The following is a 22,250-nucleotide window of genomic DNA, read 5'->3' on the forward strand; positions in this document are numbered from 1 at the left end:
AGGACTCCTGTTGGGCCCCACCACTGTGTGCTGACTCCATTGTATATTTGATCAGTTTCAATGTGCTGCTTCCTCCTAAGATATTGCTCCAGGTAATCCTAAAGTTGGGAGATAGAGTGTGGGGTTTAATGGTGGTGTTGGTGTGAGCTGATCTGGGCAGACTTGAGCAAGGAGGGAGATGAGTCTTGCTCTCCAGAGCTGTCAGTACTCTGTCTTTCAGACACGTAAAAATACACCTGAAATGCACAGAAAGCTGCTATGAGAGGGGTCTGTAGCAGTTCAGGACAGAGTAAGTGACATCTAATCCATTAGCTCTCTAGATGAAAGGACTTGTAAGGCTGAAAAGCTTGCTGGAGGTATAATGTAACAGGCATTAAGGTACGGGAGATTTGAGAAAGAGCTAACAAAGCTGGATAATGAAGCAGCACAATAGCAAAAGAAGTCATTATAGTGAATATGACCACAGGGTAACAGAATGATCCCTGCTCTTCACTCATCAGTGGAGATCAGTGTTTAGTATTTGTCGGCATTTGCGTTCTTAACATCATAAGCCCTGTATAAAAACACACCTTTGTTCTGCTCATGTTTGATGTGTTGGCTTTTTTTTTGTTTTGTTTTGTTGCTTTTTTGGTGGTTTTTACTGTATCCATTCTTGGAAGTAGAAAAACATCCAAGCACATGCATAGCATTAAGCATGTGACTCATCCCCTCTACAGCTACAGATGTCTCTCCCTCTTGCAATTGAATACGTGCTAAAGTGATCTGTTGGAGCAGAGCCCAGGATTCCTGTGTGCAGGTTTGAGGGTACAAAAGTGGTGCTAACAGGACTAGAATTATAGACCTGTCAGTTTAGCTTCAGTTCCTGGAAAAACACTGGAACAAATAAGCAAACCAACTATTTGTGAGCACCCAGAAGAGCAAAAGGGGATGAGCAACAGGTAGCATGGAGCTTTTTGATACGCAAGAGACACAGGCCAATCTAATTTCCTACTCCACTAGGATAACCCATTGAGACTGGTTTGTGTTTTGGAGCAGTTTCACATGCATCCTTATGAGGATGGCATGGATGAAAATACCTGGGTGCAAAACTGGTTGGAACACTGATAGAAGGAAGGTTTTGAGGGAGGTTGTGAGGGGGCTGTTTTGTGTGCATGTCTCTTGTTTCCATATATGATCTGATGGAAAAGGGAGTTCAGATTTGCAGCTGACACTGTGATGGAAAGGCTATGAGCACACTGGGCAGGATTAGAATTCAGTATGATCTTTGCAGGCTGGGGACGCAGTAAAAACCCTAACCTGGCTTGCCATTCAGCTGAGATAGAGCATCATGCCTGTGCTGAAGATGTATTGATCTATTGCAATAAATGTAATACAGGTTATTATATAGTTATAACAGGTTGGGGAACAACAACTACATGTGTAGTTGATTCATCAATAAGGATGAAAGATTTTGATGGCTCACAAGCCGATATTGAATAAGCAAGGCCATGTTGTTGGAGAAAAGGCACATCAAATGTATAAGCAGGACTGTTGCCACTATGGCAAGTGCCATAATCCTTGCAGTCAGCTCTGTGCTTATAAGCAGGAGCACAGTGTTTGGTTTTGGCTGGTATGGTTCAGGACTGAGTGTGCTGGTTTAAGCCCAGTAGCTAAGTACTACACAGCTACTTGCTCACTGCCCCACTCCCAGTGGGATGGGGAGGAGGAGTGGGAAAAAGAAAAGGTAAAAAGCCATGGGTTGAGATAAGAGTAGTTTAATAACTGAAATAAGGTAAAATATAATAATAATAGGAAATAAAAAGAGGAAGGAATAAATCCTGGCCCCCCAAAACTCCCTTAAGTGATGCACAATACAATTGTTCATCACCCACTGACTGATGCACAGCCCATCCCTGAGCAGTGATTGGCACCTCTTGGCCAACTTACCCCAGTTTCTATACTGGGCATGACGTGCTGTGGCATGTAATATCCCTTTGGCCAGTTTGGGTTAGGTGTCCTGGTGTCCTGCATCTGCTCCCTCCCAGCTTCTTGTGCCCCTCCTCAGTGGCAGAGCGTGAGACTGAGAAGTCCTTGATCAGGGTAAGTGCTAATGAGCAGCAACTAAACCATCCGTGTGTTATCAGCATTGTTCTCAGACTAAAGCCAGAACACAGCACTGCATCAGCTACTAGGAAGAAAATGAGCTCTATCCCAGCCAAAACCACAACACAGAGCTGGAGAATGGTTGAGTATGAAAAGGAAAGCAGTAAGACTGATCAAAAAACTGAGTCTACCAGGGACAATTGAGGGGGCTTTGTCCTCAGGAGAGGGAGACAATCTCTTCCAAAACATTGTCAGCTGCTGCAAAACAAGAAGAGAATGCTTTGTTCTTCCTGACCCTTGCAGTTAGGACAAGAAGCTATGGGCTAAACTGCTTTGAGGGGAAATCAGGGTGCTTTATTTTTAGGACTTAATCTGAGGCTAAGGGAATGTGAAGGACTGGAACAGATTCCCTCAGAGAGGGGAGTCTGACACTTTGAAAACAAGCTGGGCCTCGCTGTGTCAGGGATGACCTGTGCAAGGCCTCCTTTACACATGTGGATGGACTAAATGACCTCTGGAAATCCCTTCTGGACCTCTGGTTCCACTAAGGTTAATTTACGCTTCTCTACCAGCATAAATCTAGGTGAATTTAACTAAGTCATTGCCAATAACTTTGTCTTAATAGTAAGGGAATCTTGTCTTCTAGGCAGTACAGCTGTAGATATCCAGGGGTTTTCCACTTTTGGACTGAGAAGTATTGAACGTATAAGCACAGGGAGGAACAGGGTAGGAGAGTGCACAAAGCAATGAGTAAATCACAAGATCTAACTTGAAACTCACTCATTGATCAGTGCGTTAGTTAAGAGTTGGGGATTTCATCCCATTTTGCCTTAGCCTTCCATACATGTTGGTGTTTTCGATGGTTGATAGAGAGCAGTAATGCAGAGCAGGCTTCTTACAGCTCTCCAAACAGCAGATGACACCTTATATACTGCAGACAAGTAGACAAGCTGATGATACTGATATTTTCAGCCACCAAATACTGTTAGTTTAGCCAGCATTTGGGCTCTTCCTTTCATCCACACCTCTTCATAGAGTCTGCTTAATGTTTTGCATCTTTATTTTGCATTTTTTTTTTCCTGTAGCTAATTTCTGGACCCTCAGTCTCCCTTTTTATTCTTAATCAAAGGTAATTTCTTCCTTAGAGCTGTCTGCACATAACTTCTCCATTAAATGTGCAGGTAGGATCCCAGTACGTGATGTTTCACTTCACATGTGACACTGTAATCATTGTGATGGTGTTTTCTTTGAAAGCTCCATCCCTGTTACTTGAAGAGAATTCCCAATTCCTGCATCTAGTCACTTGTTGATTTCTAAGGAAAGACACATTAAAACCTACCAGGACATTTTAAGTTGGCTACTTCTTGCTGCTTTTATTTATCCATCACAGAGCTCTTATTAGGCTTTCAACTAAGAAAATGCATTCTTGCATCCAAGGAATACTACAAACATGAAGGAGCAAAGACTTTTGCTCAGCTTTTGAGTTCTCTTTGTGGACAAATTCCCAAGAAAGCAGTTCCATGGAATTCTCCTGATTAGGAGAACTGACTAATTGGTGGGATAACCCACATCTGATCGGCTTCACCTCAGTTTCCTAAATCCAGACTCTTGAAAAGGTTCAGGTTTGCATGTAAGCCTTGACGGAGATGTCCAAGTTCAAATATTGTGAGGTGATGGGTCAGCAGAGTTACCCAAAGCTTGTCTGGCATGTAAATGGCTCCCAGAACGATGGATTAGGACTCCAGACCCCTCAGCTTTCTCTTTTTCCTGTGTGGCACTGTAATGCTTCCATCACTTTAACTGTGCTGTCTATACAGGGGAGCAGGTTCTTGCATCCATTGGAAAAGGGGTAAAGGGGTTGAAGCTCCCTACTCCTACCACAGAGGTTCAGCATAGCAGTGGATCTGAGGTTTGTTGCTCTGATGTGACTGTAGGCAGGATAGAACTGTTTTTATTCGAGTTAGAAGCATGGAACTATTCCTGTGTTGCTGAGCCATCAGTATTTGTGTCTGTTTGCATATGTTTGTGTGGTGACAATCTTGAAGCTCCAAAGGGAGATGGTATTTCAGGCTTTGCCTTGGGCATGAGCTGACCTGTGACACTGTGCAGTGCAAAGTGCATCCAAGTGACACAAGGGAAAGTTGTGGCTTGTTTCTTATCTAAATGATAACTTTTAAAAAGTCCCAGAAAACCCTCCCACCCAAAAGACATGCTTCTTGCAGTTGTACTTTTCCATTCTGGTGCAACAGCACTGCCCCTGATTGGGTTTTGCTATTTTCTTTTGTCCCTAGGAGATGTCAAAATAAATTAGACGTATAGCAAGCTATTCTTGTGACTATGTGTTTCAGAGTTCCTGTGTTCTGGAGTGTGATGTCTGTGCTCCTTGGATGCTGCCAGTGGCATTGGCTGTTCCAGTGGTGTCTGCTCTCAGACTGGCAGCTATAAATGGTACAGCTTGCCCTGTGTGAGGCCATGGGGAGATGCTTCTGTGTGGGGGAAGTGCCCCGCTCCGCTCAAGCTCTGCAATGATGTGCAATGTTCTGCAGGGAAATTTGCCTTTAGTAGATCCTCCCCACCCCTGGCAGTTGTCCGTTTGGAGATTCAGCTTATTGCAAAGCCAGTTACAAGCCTTTTAAATCAGCTTTACAGTCATACACCAGTAGGATGTTTTACATGCTTTTAGCACTATAGAGAAATGAAAGCAAAACTTAAGGCAAGCTTTCTCTTTCTCTGCCTAAAATCAAGCTAAAGAATGAGGATGTAAGAAAGGCCTGTGGCTCCTTAGAACAGATGCTGCATCCTGTGGTATCATGCTAGTAATATATCATAAATGTCATGGTATGAAATAACAACTACAACTGCAAAGCCAGTGCAGCACCCCCAGCCTCACCACAGTGACCTCTGGGACTGGTGCTGTCTACCCTGCCACCAGTTGTGCCTTCTCCTTTCATATATCCCTCCTTTCATACCTTTTATGGATCTTCAGTATCTAATTGATGAACTGTCAAAAAGTGGCTTCTACTACATCATTCCTGCAAGGAAAGACTGTGTGAGAAGTGCAGGATCCAGTTGTGTGTGATCTGCAAAGATTTAGAGGTGCTGGGCTGTCCCCAGTGCAAGTGACAAGCATGTGTAGCTCCACTTGTGAGTGGTGCAAGTGGTGTCTTGGAGCATGGCACCTATGCAATTAACTTGCTCATATCCTGAGACCCATATCATGGGTTGTGACCCCATCATCTCTGTGTGCCTGTAGTATCAGCACAAAGAGGACACACACCGTAGCATGGGGCTGAGGAAGTCACTTGTGTGTGGCTAGGATTTTAAGTGTGGAAAATCCCAATCCTGGCATTTTTTTTGCTGCAGAAGTAAGCAGGGAGTAGAGATGCAAATGATGCTAACCATGGCTTATGAGTGTTAAGCTAAATATAAAGCAACCTGATCATGGCAAGGATGCAAGAGGGTTCAGTAAATGCATTGATTAAACTATTAACAAGAATAGCAAATCTCATTACACTAATCATTATTATATTGCTCTCCTGCCCCCTCCTCCCTCTTTCTCCTCCCCGGAATGTTTTTCCTAGAACACAGCAGACACATACAGGGAAATCTTCCACCTCAAGGCCCTGGCTCTGAATCACCCCCCAGCATTCACTATGGAGGTGGATGGTGTCTGCACGCTGGGCTCTGGCTTCAGTGGAGCTCTGTGTGGTGACCTGTACTCAGGAGAGGAAAGCCTGGAGAAAAGTGGAGAGAGACTGCTAGTAAGAGAATGACAATGCTGAACAGTAGTTAACCCAGAGGAGGCATACAGACATCCAGGAGAGAATAGCGTTGGCTCCTAGATTAGTTACTAACATGTTTTCAAATGGTGAAAGGATGTGTTCATGTAACCAGCTTCCCTCTGCTTCTTCATTGCCAGGAAAAACTGTTGTACTTGAAACCCAAGTCTGTGCTTCCTTAAAAAGGGTAAAGAGATGGAAGTATTACAGTTGGGGATGGGGAGAAAGAGCAGGACTTGGGTGATCAGTTATTTCTGCTCTGAGTTGTAGGATAGAGGGTTTGGTGGTAAAGTTTGTTTTCTTTAAATAGATCCATTAAATGGATCAAAGTGATCTATTGAAAAACATTTGTTTGAATTCGGTTTTTTGGGAAAAAGTTCATCAAAACTTGGAATGTTTTCAGGGATTTCTGAAAATCTCTAATTTTAATGCAGTATGGTCGGGGGGATGTGTCCCAAAAGATCTTGGCGAAACCTTTTAGCCAGGTTTGTAGCCTTTAAAAGCAAGTTACTTCAATTCTTTTTGTTATACTTCAGTAATGAAATGTTCAAGACTACTTCAGGAATCCAAATCCCTCATTCCCAGTCAAATTAAAAGCAAGTGGGCATTCAGGTCCCTTACTCAGCTTCAGCAGCCTAGAACTTCAGTGTTAGTTTGCAATAGCTCATATGTATTAAACACACTTTCAAGTGCAGTTCTATTATAATTTATCTCATGGTGGTATTGCCTCACAGTCATAATTTTTTGCTTCTGTGCAGTAGTTCTCTGTATCCCAAAGGACAGGAAAGCTTTATAAACAAATGTAGGCCATTCCCAAGTCCTCGGGCAAGGAAAACTTCCACTGAAGTCTCCAGGAGATTTGCTCACATAATGTCTCTAGTTTCAAGCCATGAACACTGCTGTGTATACAAGCAAGCATTCTCCTTTGAGTGAAGGTGAATTTGGGGGAATAGCAGTAGTCATGTAGCAGCCCACTCACATACCTTGCAGTGGTTTGGAGAAGAAAATAATGGTTATCAACACAAACTGCAGAAGGTTATGTGCACAGAATGGGATTGTGCATGGAGGGAGTTGATGACTGGCTCAAAATGGGGTTCTGGCTAAAGGAAACCTTTTCAAGGACATTCTGCAGAACATACAGGTTTGGCTTTATTCATAGAACAGGTTATTGTGTGCAGTTCTGGTGTCCTCAACACAAAAAGGACATGGAACTGTTGGAACAAGTCCAGAGGAGGCCACGAGGATCATCAGGGGACTGGAGCACCTCCCGTATGAAGACAGGCTGAGGAAGTTGGGGCTGTTCAGCCTGGAGAAGAGAAGGCTGCGTGGAGACCTCAGAGCAGCCTTCCAGTACCTGAAGAGGGCCTATAGGGATGCTGGGGAGGGACTCTTCATCAGGGACTGTAGTGACAGGACAAGGGGTAACGGGTTCAAACTTAAACAGGGGAAGTTTAGATTGGATATAAGGAGGAAATTCTTTCCTGTTAGGGTGGTGAGACACTGGAATGGGTTGCCCAGGGAAGCTGTGAATGCTCCATCCCTGGCGGTGTTCATGGCCAGGTTGGATGAAGCCTTGGGTGGTGTCCCTGCCCATGGCAGGGGGGTTGGAACTGGATGATCTTGAGGTCCTTTCCAACCCTAACTATTCTGTGATTCTATTTGCCAAATATGTAAAGACTAAAACCCCAAGCTTTCCATTCGGGAAGTTTCTGCTTTAGCATGTTCTCTGTCAGTGCTTTGATATGCTGGAATTAAAATGTTTGTTTTCACTCTGGCTTGATATTAAGTTGGTGTAATGTCTTATAGAAGCTGTTTTGAAAGCTTTCCTTTTCGTCTCTAGATCCAGCTCCCTGGGTGGGTGACATCTCTTATCATCAGTCAGGCAGTTCTGAGTTGTGCCTTTAGATAATGGAAACCAAGACCTTGCATTTTTCTCCCCAGCAGAGTTCTTCCTCTATTTCCTTTCACCTCAGATATTTGGTTTTTTTCTCTGCGTATATCCCAGTATTTCAGTCTCAGTGTTCTTTTCTTACATATTAGACTCGGAAAGGAATCGGAGACCTGTTTCATGGTTCAGGAGGTGCTTTTTGTCTTCATCCAGTTTCTTGTTGTCTTGCAATTGAAGTCACCACCCATAATCCTCCCCTGCGTGGAGTTTGTCACTTCTGATCCCAGCTATGCTCCTTTTCCATAGCATTTCTTCATTGTGGCATGACAGGATTACCGTGTAGCGCTCCATGGGTTTCCTTCCTGGCTGAAAGGCATCAGGAGAGGTTTAGCTCTTCAGTGCTGTTCATTTGTTTCAACTGACTTCATTCATGCTGCCATTTTACTGCATCCCTTCCCTCATCATGCCTGCCCTGTATTGCTGCAGCTACTGGCACACACATTGCAGAAGGAGGAGCAGGTATTTCATAAATGGTCGGCGTTGGAAAACACCTGAAGCTCATCCGGTTCCAACCCTCTGCCATGGGCAGGGATGCCTCATGCTAGACCAGCTTGCTCCAAGCCCTGTCTGACCTGGCCTTGAACACTGCCAGGGATGGGGCATTTACCAGTTCTTCAGGCACCCTGTTCCAGTGTCTCACCACCCTCACAGTAAAGAACTTCATCTTTATATCTAACCTGAACTTCCCCTGTTTCAGTTTAAACCCATCACCCCTTGTCTTATCGCTACAGTTCCTGATGAAGAGCCCCTCTCCAGCATCCTTGTAGGCCCCCTTCAGATACCCCCCTGTATGTTCAACATGGCATCTGCACCATGCTTGATGGCCCTGATCCAATGCTCAGAAAGGTCAGTGCAAAGATACTACTGAGATATAAAAACCTGATGGCAGTGTTAGATGGAGAGCCAGGGATCTCCTCCCCTTTAGCATGAAAAGATCAGACCAACAAGTGGAGATGCGTGGAGATCCATCTCATTTGCTGTCTTTTAGGGGATTTTTCCTGTCCTAAAGCCTGGATCAGTGAATTACAGCAGGCTCTGGGTGCTTTGGTTCAAGCAGGGATGCTTGGGAATATACCATTTCAGTTCTCCTAGCCATGTGCTGGAGCAAATGTAATTCCAAAGCCTTTACAGCCTGCAGCAGTGGGACCACAGGAATGGAGGAGACATGATCCAGCAATGAAGAAGCTACAGGGTATATTTGGGTTTGCCCTTTAAAAGCAACTGTTGTGCCTCTGAAATCTCAATGAGATGCTGGAGAGCGGCTAATGCTCTGCCTCAGTGCTGGAGATGGAGCTGGCTGGTCTTGCTTTTGTGACTGATCTACATCTGCTGCAGGTCTGGCTGCAGAGCTCAGCCGAAGATCTGCTTGTGTAGCAGCAGGCTCTGAAGCACCTCCCATGCCCCCTTGCTGGGAGAGCCTGTTGTCCCTTTGCTCTCCCAGTGATTTTGGTGGCAGTGCTTGCAGGGCAGAACTGAGCTCTGGGTAAACACCCACCAATGACAGACCCTGCAAAAGGTTTTGTGTCTGTAATTGGTAGTTATTTAATGCACATTTGGGTCACATCACTTGATATATGTGAGATTTCTACATATGTGAATGTGCACCAGTGTTGACAGCTGTGGTTTTACGGCTGTTTCAGATAGTATAGGACAGCATTTACCAGTTAAGGCAACACAAGCCAAATCTGGTTTGACTTTGCCCTTCAGGCAGCTGGTTGCATGTGGCTGTGCCCCAGGCTGGACTCTGTGGGGCTGGATTGGTGCAGGAAGGCAGCGTCCTTCAGGTGTCAGAATGCTGGAGGAGACATGGACCTGTTCCAAGGATGCTTTCCCAGCCCTCTTCCTGCTGGGTGGGTCGTCCTTCCTCATCCCAGCAGAGGTAAAAGCTGCCATTACAGTGGATGCTGCTTAGTTCTGAGGTGCATGTAACTGAGCTGTGAGCATGTTTGCTCACCTCTCAGTTTTTGGACTCCAGTGGAGGCACAAAGAGCTGCAGGCTTCTCTTCAGGAAAGTCAAGGCACAGTTCACTAGACAAGAGAGGACTGTGACACAGAGGGCTGCAAAGAGAAAAGTGCTGCTGTTTCAACCACTCGCTCAACAGCAAAAGAACATTATTGTGTCCAATAAATAAATAAAAGCATCTTCAATAATATAATTATATAATGATCTATTTTATATATAGATAAAAATAAATAAAAGCCATGATGGGCTTTGGATTCCCAGAGCAAACAACCCAGAGGAACTGCTCCCTGGTCCCACTCCTATCAGTGCCCTTTGCACTGGGGACAGGAGGAAGGCTTGGGTGGGGAAGAGGCTGCTCACAAGCTGAGCTCTCCCCACACTGTGCAAGAGAGCACTGCATCCCTCAAATGAGCGCTAAGTAATGGCAGCCATCAGCAGGGTGGCCACAAGCACTGGGCTCCCCAGTGCTGGCTGGGATTGAGAGCAGGGGCTTGAGGAGGGTCATGGTAGAGGTGGTGATTCAGGGAGTTGGGTGACAGATTTCTTGGTTATTTACCCCATCTGTTTCTGTGATATACTCCACATCTAATGAGCATCACTTGGGAAAGGAGGGCAAGATGCCTGCTTTTTCTGCTATGTCATGAAGGGCAGTTTAGCTGCCTCCTCTTACAGCTTTTATTGCCATTCCTGTCTTCATCCTTGCTAAGAAAGCAAAGTGCTTTCTTGGGAATATACAGCCAGAGTCTGCCTTCAGTGTTGAGGCTCTTGCAAGCCTGAAGAACGCCTTCAGATGATGACAAGTCTTGCAGAGGAGACTTGGCATGCAACTAAACCAAATAATATAATTTGTAATGCAAACATTTATAGAGCAAATAAATAACTCTCAATGAATGTGACATATAAATAAACTCATGCTTTAATTAGCGGGTTATTTCTAAGTCTTCCTTCCTATAAACAGCTAGCCCTGATAACAAACCTCTTCCAGTGAACACTGCGGCAGTAGTATCTTCTGTGTGAAGAGCTAACCAGGAGGAAAACTTCTGCCATCTGATAAAGGCCCAGTGCTGCCAGCTACTGAATTGTGTTCTGTTGATGGGAGCTGTGGGGGTTTAATTCTTTTCTATGCCAGAGGAGGGAGCTCAGGTGGTCCCTGGGACAGTGGGGGTTCTGCAGAGCTGATGCTGCACATGTTGGTTCTGTCCTACCCAGGTAATCTTAGTTACAAGGCCAGCCTTACCTTTAACACGTTTTAAGCTGTCAGTGACCAGCCCTGGTGAGGAGTGGCCACAAACAAGGACTTTGGTTTCAAAAACCATGTTAAGGGAAAAAAACTTAATGGCTACAACATTTTAGAGTCATTTTCCTCCTCATCTAGACTTCATTTGAGAAATGCAGTATGTTCAATTGTACTTGACTGCAGTAAGTGGTTCCTACCTGGAGCCTTGAAAACCTTCTTCCATTTAGAGGAGGTTTTTCTCTCAGGTAAGCTGTGTGTGTCTGGTTCCATTTCTTCCCATATCAGGATGGACGGCTTCTTCATCAGCCCGTACATGCCTGCAAATTAACAGGGTATCAACTACATTAACTCATTCAGCTCTGTCTTGAACTACATCGTTGTGTTTCTCCAGATGAAATATTGCCCCTTGCAACTATTTCTGATTTAAAACCTGAACATAATAAGCTCTATAACCACCATTCCCACTAGGGAGGAGGGAGGCCGTAGTTTGCAAGACTTAGAGTGTAAAAGTAATGCTGCTCCAAAGACAGTTATTCCTTCCCACATCCATTGAAATTTGTTATTACATGTTCCACTGGAATTTTGAATCTTTATTTTTTGTATCAGTTGCTTGAAGTTATTTTTAGGAAAGCTTTGGAAACGTTTCCATCATGTATATGAAGAGGCTGTACAGAATAAACAGGAGAAAGCCCTGTTGTATGAACAATCTAATGTGCTTCAAAAGGCTCAGCTACAGGCCATGATGTCAGGTCATTTGCAGAAGGTCACATCAATTTTATCACCAGGCAAACATCAGCACATTACTTTTCTTAGAAGCGAAGCAAGTCAAGTCTTTTCCAAGAAATACATTTGAGGAAAAATCAAATGGCATTTGTTAGAAACCATCACTCGCTGGGACTTGTTCTCTTTAAGCCACTTACTCCCTTATTACATTTGTAATGGTAAGCCATTGCATCCAGATGTCATACAGGGGCAAATCTGGGTTTAAAAGTTTTCTACTCAGTAGGGCAAATGAATCAGAACTGGGGCCTGTGTGTCTGTGGTGTAGTGGACAATCTTTGAGAGGGGATTTTTATCTGTTTGCTTACTTAACTTCAGAAGAGGGTTCTGACCCATAAAATGCAGTGTCTACTCAAAGGACCAGATTTTCTTTAAACCTGGTGGCTGCTGCAAGTTGTCTCCAGACAGTGGATGTGAAGGAGAGGGGAAAGGATGGCTGCTGGTTGAGGGAATGGTGACTTCCTGCTTAAGGAAAGAAGTGCCCTGCTTTGCTTTAAAAAGAGAGTGTAGTAAGGTTTGAAGGAAAGTATTTCCTTAGTGCTGTTGCAAGAGCCCAAGGAAAGCTCTGGGTGAATTCTTCTGGTCAAGAACTGTCTGTGTCTGTGCCATGTTTACTGAAAGCTGTAACAAAAGACATGGTGGGTGGTGGTTGGCTCCTGTTACCTGTCCATACCTGTAATGCTGGCCCTGAGAAAGGAGGCTTGGACTGAACCTCTGATTCACATCAATCCTGGACACATGGTTTAACATGGTCTGTCACATGGTTTAACTCCCTGTGTCATTCTCATATATCAGATATTGATCATGCATCTCACTTGTCAGATCCGATTACTAAAGTGCAGTGCCAGATGTATTGTAACCATGGTCTGCGGCACGTCCCTCAGGGAGGGAGCAGCAAGACTTGCCTTGTCCCCAGTCCTCTCTGCTTCTCAGAAAACAGTGTTAAGACTTAAGGTCCTCGTTCACCTGCTCCTGTGTTTAGGTTGCAGATCAGTGCATCACCCTGTTTTGCATCAGACAGTGTGAATCCACATGACTGACACATAGACATGACCTGTGCTCTGCAGCTGGTGGCATGAATAACAAATCTGCTAGAGAGGTCTAAAGAGAGATGCAAAGAGCAAATGGATGACAGCAGCATTCCTCTTACCACCACTCTTTCCAGCATCCAAATATTTGGGGATGCTGTTTCTGATGGTTTATTGACTTTTATTGTTAAAGGCTGTAATTTATTCTCCTATTTCTGCCTCTATTTTTATTTTCTGGACCTTATCAAAACAACGCTGAAGTCTGCTGTTCATGAGTGAATGGATAGATAAGAAGGGCACAGACCCTGTCTTTATGGTTTATATGGTTATTGGAACTGGTCAGGAATTTTCCATCAGTGTGTTTACTCATTGGAAAATGTGGTCTCCATAAATTGAAAGCAGGATGGAAATCTGAATCTCTGATGAGGACTAAAAGCTTTCCTGGTGTTGCATGAGTCTTGGGGAGTAAGAAAAGAGAGAAAATGCATTTTTAATACATGTAAATATGAAACCACAAAGGTGGCGAGAGGGAAGGAGTGGAAGGCAAGAAACCTGAATGGATTTTTAGCTTAATATTGATGACATCTCAATTAATTTAATGATGAGAGTGGGGAAAACAAGGCTGTAATGGGGGACAGGCACTTGGGCTTTTACAGTGAAAGGAAGTTCAAATACAAAATGGGTTTTCAGGAGCTGGAAAAATCATAACTTTCTGGGTTGTTTGGCACAGCTGTAAGGTTTAAATGGACTTGAGGTCTTTATGTTGTGATTCCACCTTTGGGACAAGGCAGAACTGAACTTAACTACGTTGAGACCTACAGGGAAAAGCCTCTGGGGAATGGGGAAAGCAGTTAGGGGTAGTGCCAGGTAAACATATAGACATAAGTGTCTGTTTTAACTACTGGGAATGGTTCTTTGATGGCAATGTCTTTACAGAAGGAATTACTATTACTATTCAATAATGAAAATAACTGTTTCTTCTTTACCAGTCTGTTGTTTTAAAGTTAACTCCATTTAGTCTGGGGTTAGAAATGAATGCTACCTGGCGCAGCTATTTGGCAGGATAATTTTGTATCAGGCAGCTTATAGGTTTCAAACTATTTGACCAAACCATAAGAATAATAAATGTACTTCCAGAAAGCAGGGGAAACCACCCAAGAACAGAAGGAAGGCTCTGGGTTTTGGACAATATCTCCATAACAAATTATTTGACTGTAACAGAGCATCAATTCTAAGAGGTTTTCACCATGTGCATTTATAATCCATAGACCTGCAAACCAGGCTGATTTTTAATCCTCTGGTGTCAGATTGTTGCCTGCTTTAAACCAGTGCATGTAAGACAATATTCCTAAGTCAGCCTACATGGGGTGGAATTTGGCTCTGTGCTGGCATTTTTAAGAGGATTTACCACCACAGCCTGTACCTGCCAGGCATCTCCTCCTGGAGCCTCCCCAGGGAGCTGGAGGAACAACCTAGTGCCAAAGCAAAGCTCCCTGGGCTGAGCTGACCACAGGCCAGGCCAAGCTCAGTGTCCTGCAAGGAGGGCTCTGTAGAGTTTGTTCTTGCCCACTTCTTCCTACTGGAAATGCTACAGTAATTCCTCTGTGTTACCTGGGGGTCGGCAGCATTAGTGCTGGGAAGAGTTTGTCAGTCGGATGGGAAATGTCAAGAGAGTAATAAATACTCAGAAGTTCAGTAACAAATACTGAACAACATTTGTCTGGTGGAAGCTGTCCCACTCTGGTTAAAGACACACAGCGTTTCTAAACTGGTACAGAGTTAAGCTCTTGTTTGGGACATGTTTAAATTAGCATCAAGGTTAAGTAACATCTGTGAATATTTCCAGTGCTCAGAGAGCCAGAAATCAGTTTTGCATCATGCACAAGTGGTAAATAAAGAGTTTCTCAGAGACTTTTGCTCTTCTGTTACCTTGCATCTAATCCTGCCACTGCAATTGCATGGAAATGTGTTGATCATTTGTTCCAGAAACATGTCACAAATATCTCTGTCTTTCTGGTGATCGCTAAAAATACCCTTCAGTCTTGTGTGGTTTAATGATGGATGAAGCTTGGATATGGAACTTGTCTGGGGTTTGTTGTAAGGTAAATTTAGAGCATGTGAGTAAAATTCGTATGAGCTAAGTGGGGGCCATGTGAGGAGTATTGCTTTAGGATGCTAGAGAAGGCTTCCGGCAGAATTTAGGAGTAGAAGAGTATATACACAGTGTAATGTCAGTATCCAGCTACCTGGGCTTTGTTTGGTTTCTATGTAAGAAATGATCCATTTCTGTTCATGTTGTCTGCAAACATAAGATTTGGAGGAAAGCTGAAGAAGGTCACAGGAGCATATGGCTCTTTCACCTCCTCTTTCCACAATATTACATGACAACATGTCCTGAATGCATGCAAATAAAATAACCCATGTCTTAATACATGGCAGACCAATATGCATTTTAGTTATTGCTTAAAGATCGTGGTGTGCAAACAGAAATCCTCCAGCCAGCAACAAACAGATAAACAAGGACAAGAGGTAACGGCCTCAAGCTGTGCCAGGGGAGGTTTAGACTGGATAATAGGAACAATGTCTTCACCAGAAGAGTGCTCAGGCATTGGAACAGGGCATTGGTGGAATCACCATCCCTGGAAGTGTTCAAACCCGTGTAGACGAGGCCCTCAGTGCCGTGGGTTAGTGGTGGCCTTGGCAGTGCTGGGAAACGGTTGGACTGGACGGACTTGACTTTCCAACCTGGTTGATTCTATGATTGTATGAAAGTGCCGACGTGCACAGCAGGGCTCTGGGTACCTGCTGGATTCTACCACAACCCAGAATCACTGTTCACAGCTCCTGCTTTCCGTGCCTGGGTATTTCTGCATGGCTGCCTGCCGGGCTTGTTCTTTGGAAATCATGAAGCTCTCTGGCCTATAAAATGCAGCTGACAGAACTGATCCTGCCGGGATTAACACCCAGAGTCCTGAGGGCTGCACAGATCTGAGGTGCCAGCCCCTTCCTGCACACAGCCTTCCCACTCAGTCCAGTGCAGCAGCAGTGTGATGTGGGGGATGGAGGTTCGAACTGGCAATGAGCAAGGGAGGAGAAGTGTTGCTGCAGCCTTCCTGGATTGCGTAACTCCTGGATCGTGTGGGTTTGTGTGTACATCCAGGGTGCTTGGCTCCTGGCAGAGACATTGACTGATGAAATAAGAGACTTGCAAAAGCACTTCAGGGAAGTGAAAACTGCCCTCCCATCAAATGTCCGGTGGTGTTGACACATAGCTGCTTGTGGAGACAGAAAAAAAGCACATCCACTGCAGATGATTCACAGGTTCTTGGCTTAAGACAAAAGAAGCTTTGAATGGGCATTTCCCGTTATCCTAAAATAAATGACTCCTCCCAACCTATAGCTTCAGAACAGGATCTGGGTTGTTTCATAGCCCCGATGGGATGGCTGCTGTATCAAAGTGCCTCTCTAGTTTTGATAAATTCCCAGGAGACAGAAAGGCAATCTAGCTCCAAGCCAGTTCATCTGAGACTTCTGGATAACCCATATTAGAGGCATAAAAGCATAGCTACAGAAATTCATCATTTGATGCACAACTCCAAGCATGGTCATTTGCAGCCTGGAAAATGGCCTGATTTATCCAAGTTGGCCTGCAGTTGTTGTAGCTGGGTGAAGTTAAATAATGCAGCACTGTTTAAAATTGCATGAGTATATGATTTTGTTTCCTCTGTTCATTCATAATTCCTACTCCCTTGTAGTTTACTGCAGTCAGTGATTATCCCATCTGTCCAATCCATCTCTGAAGTGAGCGGGAATAGCAAGTTGTTGTGACTCTTCCTTGCTCGTGCACTAAGCTATACTTTGGCAAAGGAAAGATGAACTTGCCCTCTGTGGTGAGGTTTAGGAATGATGAAGGGCCTAGCCTCTCATCTTAAGGAAAATGTAGCATGGAAAAGATAATGAGGAAGGGCTACTTTCTAATAAACCAATTTGATTGACTGCATTGATATCCTTAGGGAGCAAAAGAATTTCTACAGTGTGCCCGCCACACAAGGGAGCAGTTCAAATGTCTCTTTTTCCCGTTCAGGCCCACCACAAGGATCTGGCTTTCTGGATCTCTGTCACAAGAGAGCCTCCATGGGCTAAACTGTGTGACTAACTAAAGTGGATGCTGAAGGAGAGGCACAAGGCAAGTGCCAGTACCAGGAGAGCATCTCCCACTGCTACCAAAGGCAGAATAGAGCTGCCAAACCAGCTCGACCTTTAGAAGAGGTGGAAGCTGGCCAAGAAGCCATGGGGCTGCTTGGAAGAAGCCTTGATTCTTCAATGCTCTGTATAGTTCTGCCAGCACCTCAGTACCCAGTCCTGAGCAAGCAACTGCAGCTCTGGACACCTCTCCCTGCCCAGGATTAGCTCTGCATGCACTGCTGGTGTTGGCTGCCCTCACAGCTCTCTTCAGTGAAGAGCATGCATGAGTGTCCCATGATGTATAGAAGACAGTGATCAACTGGATTAACTAAACCTGCCTATTCAAATAGACCAAATGATCCAGGTGATCTTGCTTGGACTAACTTCAGAAGAGAGCCAGTCTGGCCGCAGCACTGTGGATATGAGAACAGATGGCTGAGGATGACAGCCTGTTACCTCCCACTGGTCTAGATGTCTGCACGGGCCTTTGGAGAACAAGGTTCAGAAACAAGCACTTTCCATTGCTTTGGAACACTGCGGTGAAGTGCAGGGTGAGAAGGAGTCTTCCAAATATAGGGCCTAAGATTATTTAGGAATTAATGGTATTAACTTGCATCAGTTATTTCTCTGCTTGTGGAAAAGGTATTGCCCTTCCTATTTAACAGACAGACACAGAGGGAAGCTGTTAAATGTACCAAAGAATGCAGCAGTGGTCATGTCTTAGCTGAGATTCAGGTGACTCTATGAAGATCAGCAGGACTCTTGTGAGCAACTTCATCTGCATGAACAGTGAGAGGCTGTGCTGTGCAGCCAGAGGCATTGCTCACACCAGTGTGTCATCTCCCCTGCAGAAACCTGAGGCATTACAGAGGGATGGAAGTAAAAATGAGGGAAGAGAAAGTAGGTGGAAACAACTGGAATGAGTGATAAAATACTATGAGGAGTGGGAGAGAAAAGTGACAAGGAAGTGGGAAACCAACTTTGGTCCCTGGAGTGAGGGAAGGAAAGGGTGCCAGGTCCCCCAAGTGCTCTGCCTCTGGCGTTGCTCTGTACACTTCACTGGTGATCTACAGACCCACAGATGTTATGAAATTTGGCAGAGCTCAGCCTGCAGTGCAGAAAGACCTGAGGGACATAAAAGACACCAAAAGGAGAAGACAGGATCTCTCAAGACACTGGGAGTGTTTTGAGTGCAGCTAAAGAAGAAACACAGTTTGAATAATGTCTAAATCATGAGAAAGGCTGAGACTAGATGTGAAACATCCACTTTCTCCATCCTGCTTGTCCTGGCAGTTTAATTAAGGAAACTGAACTCTGTGCAGGCTGGCAGGGTCACTTGACAGCTTGTTGGGGCTTGCTGCTCTTGGCAAAGCCAGAGACAGCCAGTCTTCGGGCACAGTGCAGTAAACACTGATTTCACTTAGCCCTGTGTCTGTTGTACCTGTGTCTGTGATGAGGTGAACTCCATGGTACTGTGGCAGCGGAGCCTGCAGCAGTTAGTCAGCGCAGCGCTCTGGTTGTCTGAACCCTGCCTCAGTCAGGTCAGGGTGCTGCTGTCTGTTGGGTCTTGCGCATCTCCACGTGTCTCTGTCTCCTTGTCCTGCCCCACCCTCCCTGCAGTCAATCCTGAAAATCCTGAAGCAGTTGCCAGCATTTCCAGGCAAGGTGCCCAAAGAGCAACACAGCAGTTTCTCAAGCAGCACTTGGACACGGAGCCAAGAGCTCTTGCAGGGTTTGATAATACAAGCTCAAGGTGAGCAATTAAGAGTCCTTCTCTCCTCTTTTTCCTCCTATCTCTTTGACCTCCTGGTCACAGAGAGCATTTAAACATCTGATCTGAACACACCGCAAGTTAAAAGCTGGAAGAACACAAGACTTTTGTGAACTAAGTTAAGCATATTATGACTTTGGAAGGTGGCTGACTTGCATTTCTCTGTATCTTTGCATTACAATCTCTTTAAACATAATAGCACCTTATTAATTTGTACTGCCAGCACAAAATAAAGACATTGGCCTACCTGAAAATTTGCGCCTCTGGGCCTCTACTAGAATAAAAAATGAATGCTTTTAGTTGTCATCAGTTTTTTAATTCTAGAAGGAACTGTGACTAGGGAGTTCTGACTCCTCTCTGTTTCTTTGAAAGGCGTTTAGGATGCATTTCAAAAGCTGTGTTGGTATCAAACAAGTGTCTTTTTTCTTATAGTAACAAAGACATAATGGTAAAAATTTGCTATAGGGACAAGTTATTAAAAATCTTCATTAAAAAAAGCAGCACAAAAATTGCTTTCTTTGGAAACAAAAAATTGTATATGCATAAAGTGTGTAAGAGAGTTTCTAAATGGAGAAAGTTGTATAATGTCTGGTTCCTATATGCTGTGCCATGTTGGTTCCTACAGCACAAACTCTCTTCTCTCCTTGCCCAGAACCTGCTGACCTAACTGCATGTTGCATGTGGGGAGCCCACCAGTGTGGTCCATTGATTTGGTTTAAATCATTCTATTATCAATCAGCTGGTGGCAGGTGATCGTGCTCACCCTTGCCAAAAGTATTACAGCAAATCCTGCAGAATAAATACCAGCACTCACATGAAGCGGTTAACAGAGAAATGCAAGAAAACGGTGAGGTTTCTTTTTCTCCCCCCTACCCACACACAGTGCTTTGATCTGCCATGCAATTGGGTCAGCACTTGGGAAATGCATTTCAATATCCCCATCTGTGATCTGAATACTGTGCAGGAGATCCTAAATGTAAAACCTCACGGATTCTGCAGTAGAGTACCCCGTCAGGCCAGGCTGGACGGGGCTTGGAGCAACCTGCTCTAGTGGAAGGTGTCCCTGCCCATGGCAGGGAGTTGGAACTGGATAAGCTTTAAGGTCCCTTCCAACCCAAAACATTCTGTGATTCTATTAAAAATCCTTAACTAGCACAGGTATTCAAAAGGAAAAATAACACTGGGATAGATCCTCATTTAATTACAACAGCAAAGGCCCTTGGAAATCACCAGCTCCCACAGAGCACTGTTGGTTAAGAAAGTCTGCACTGTTCATTTCTGGAGCAGGAATATGCTGGCTTGCAGCTTTGTGAACTTTTAGGTCTTGTCTTTTCCAGAGTAATTGTAATAGCACAAATCAGCCTAAATGCTGATGGAGGCAATGGCATGTTTGATCTGCAACCCTCTGTCAGTGTGCAGGGCACCCCTTCCTGGAACCTGTGGGCTGCTAGTGAATGGAGGGGCTGTATCCTGGGCCATGCAGTCTCACAGGGTCTGACCACAGGTACTTCTGGTCTTTTGGGTGCTTCTGATGAGAAAAGCAATGTGAGATAACCTGTGCCATGGGGTCCTGAATAGCTGCAGCTAGCAGCAGGTATTGCCTGGGGTTCCCTACCACCCCTCTGAAGGCTGTCTGCAGTAGGGAAGGCTTTGTGGTGCATGCTCTGACTTCCAAAATATCCTTCCTCTGCAGATCCCGGGAGCACAAAAAAGCCCCTTCAGTGCTGGGCAGCAATGCCAAGGGGCTTATCTGTCGTGGTGAGATGTGAATGCTCTCAGATCTCAGCTCAGTGGGAACAATCAGAAGCTTCCCTGGGGAGAATTCAAAGGGAGGCTCAGAGAAACCACAGAGAGAAGAACAAGGAGGACAGGGATGGAGAAGCTGGAGAAGGAAGGTGGCAGTGTGGTGAAGCAGAGAGAGAGAGCTTTGCTGCTCAGACATGCCTTAAGTAGGTTCACAGTGGAGGAGAGGGTTCCTGCAGCCCTGCAGGCAGTGAGGTTACAGCCCAGATGGCTGAGGCTGAGTCTTCTATCACTCCAAATAGGTGTAAAGTTATGGCTGTGAGGACAGAGACTCCTGGATAGCAGAGCTAATTCAGCTGGGGTGTAAACCAGCCTGCCCATGGGCACCCTTCATCTCACAGCACTGGAGAGACTCCCCAGCAGCAGTGCTTCCAGCCATCCCCTTTAAGACATCACTTGCCTTGTGCTGTGCAGGTGAGCTGCAGTTTGTGTTCAGTCCCATGTCCCCACAGTGTGGTCAGGGACCCCGTCCCAACCTACCAGCCAAAGCTCCAACCTGACTGCTCTTAGGAATCCCACAGCAGGCAAGAAGACAAGAGGGAGCTCAGGTATTTTAATCCAGAAGAAGTTAAAATCGGACACATTCCTTCCTCTCGGATCACTGTCCAAATGTCCACTCCCCCTTGTTCATCTCTGTTTTCTCCCCAGGTGCCTTGGTGGGACCTTCTCCCCCGCATCCCTTGACTATCTTGCCTTCCTTCAGGGACTGGGGTCTACTGGGGCCTTGCACAGCCACCAGAGCAGGCTCTTTCCCCTGGAAAAAGCAACATTTTTCGTTTGGCACCAAGAATAGCAATGCAGTTAGAGTGTTATAACCCATTTGCTAAAGCATTTGCTGATGAACTACAACCACCTCACAGTCTTGTGCATTTTGATATCTACCATAGGCAAAATCCGTAAGTTTGCCCTAAAAATTACCTTTCAGGGATAAGTGGCTTTCTATGAAGGTTTTCATTGTCTTCTGATACTCATCTTCAGTCATGTGGAGCTGGGCTACCTCAATGCTTGAGAAGCACTCTTCTTCCATAGCTGTCCCCTTCTCTTGAGGAGGCCAGTGTGCAGCAGACACCCTGAAACCTGCTTTATTCAGGTTCCTTGCAAACATCCTCCCAATGGAGCTGTTGGACACGAGAATGACAATTGCTCTCCCTTTCACATCAATATTCCTCTCCACAATGCCAAAGGAGAAGAGGATAATGAAGCAGGCCAAAGATGCAATAGAAATGCATACGAAGCCATAGAAGAGGCAGGAAAGGGTCGTCGCAAGCAGTAAGTCTGTGGCCAGCAAGAAGAGATGATGCAGGAGGAAAATCATCGTGAGGAGGATGAGCTGCTGCCTCCTCACTCAAAGGCGAGCAGAGAAACCAGTGAGGAGCCACCACATGCAACCAGGCTGTTATAAAGCCAGGCAGCGTTGCGAAACATGCGGAGGCAAGTCTAGATCCCATGGGGAGGATGAGTCACTTTCTGGGATAGGCCAACAACGGGGATTTTCAAACCACATTCCTTTCCAGGAGAGAGCAGTGCTGTGTTTGTCTTGGCTTTGCTGTGCACTTGGATGCTCTCCTGGGCTGAAATGTGAGGATCTGTTTGGTAAGGGCATTTCATCATGCGTCATCTTTAGGGCCAGTGATGGATATAGTTTGTTTTGAAGCAGCCATTTTTTCATGGATT

At 45.1% G+C, this 22,250-nt stretch overlaps 1 protein-coding gene across 4 annotated transcripts; it reads right to left on the reverse strand.

The window, feature by feature from the left end:
- Nucleotides 1-1,738: 1,738 nt before the first annotated feature.
- Nucleotides 1,739-21,951, reverse strand: LOC136015833 (uncharacterized). 4 transcript variants are annotated; one of them, XM_065682338.1, is made up of 3 exons: nucleotides 21,495-21,951; nucleotides 11,207-11,326; nucleotides 1,739-8,115 (listed from the first exon to the last, which is right to left on the reverse strand). In XM_065682338.1, the coding sequence occupies exons 1-3, from the start codon at nucleotides 21,889-21,891 to the stop codon at nucleotides 8,063-8,065; spliced, it is 570 nt and encodes a 189-aa protein (XP_065538410.1). In that variant the 5' UTR covers nucleotides 21,892-21,951; the 3' UTR covers nucleotides 1,739-8,062. The 4 variants fall into 4 exon arrangements, with proteins under 4 accessions (XP_065538410.1, XP_065538409.1, XP_065538407.1 ...); XM_065682337.1 differs by lacking the exon at nucleotides 1,739-8,115 and adding an exon at nucleotides 9,327-9,837; XM_065682335.1 differs by lacking the exon at nucleotides 1,739-8,115 and adding an exon at nucleotides 9,327-9,867.
- Nucleotides 21,952-22,250: the final 299 nt, after the last annotated feature.

This window comes from Lathamus discolor, chromosome 5 (genome assembly GCF_037157495.1).
Source record: "Lathamus discolor isolate bLatDis1 chromosome 5, bLatDis1.hap1, whole genome shotgun sequence".
In the NCBI taxonomy this organism is placed as follows: domain Eukaryota; kingdom Metazoa; phylum Chordata; class Aves; order Psittaciformes; family Psittacidae; genus Lathamus; species Lathamus discolor.

Excerpts from the sequence above, each read along its gene's own strand:
- LOC136015833 (XM_065682335.1), bottom strand. The coding sequence starts at position 21,891 with ATGATTTTCCTCCTGCATCATCTCTTCTTGCTGGCCACAGACTTACTG. Across the intron at positions 11,327-21,494 it reads AAGCCACTTATCCCTGAAAG|GCATGTACGGGCTGATGAAG; the intron begins GTAATTTTTAGG and ends GTTAATTTGCAG. Across the intron at positions 9,868-11,206 it reads GAAGGTTTTCAAGGCTCCAG|CCCTCTGTGTCACAGTCCTC; the intron begins GTAGGAACCACT and ends TTCTCTTTGCAG.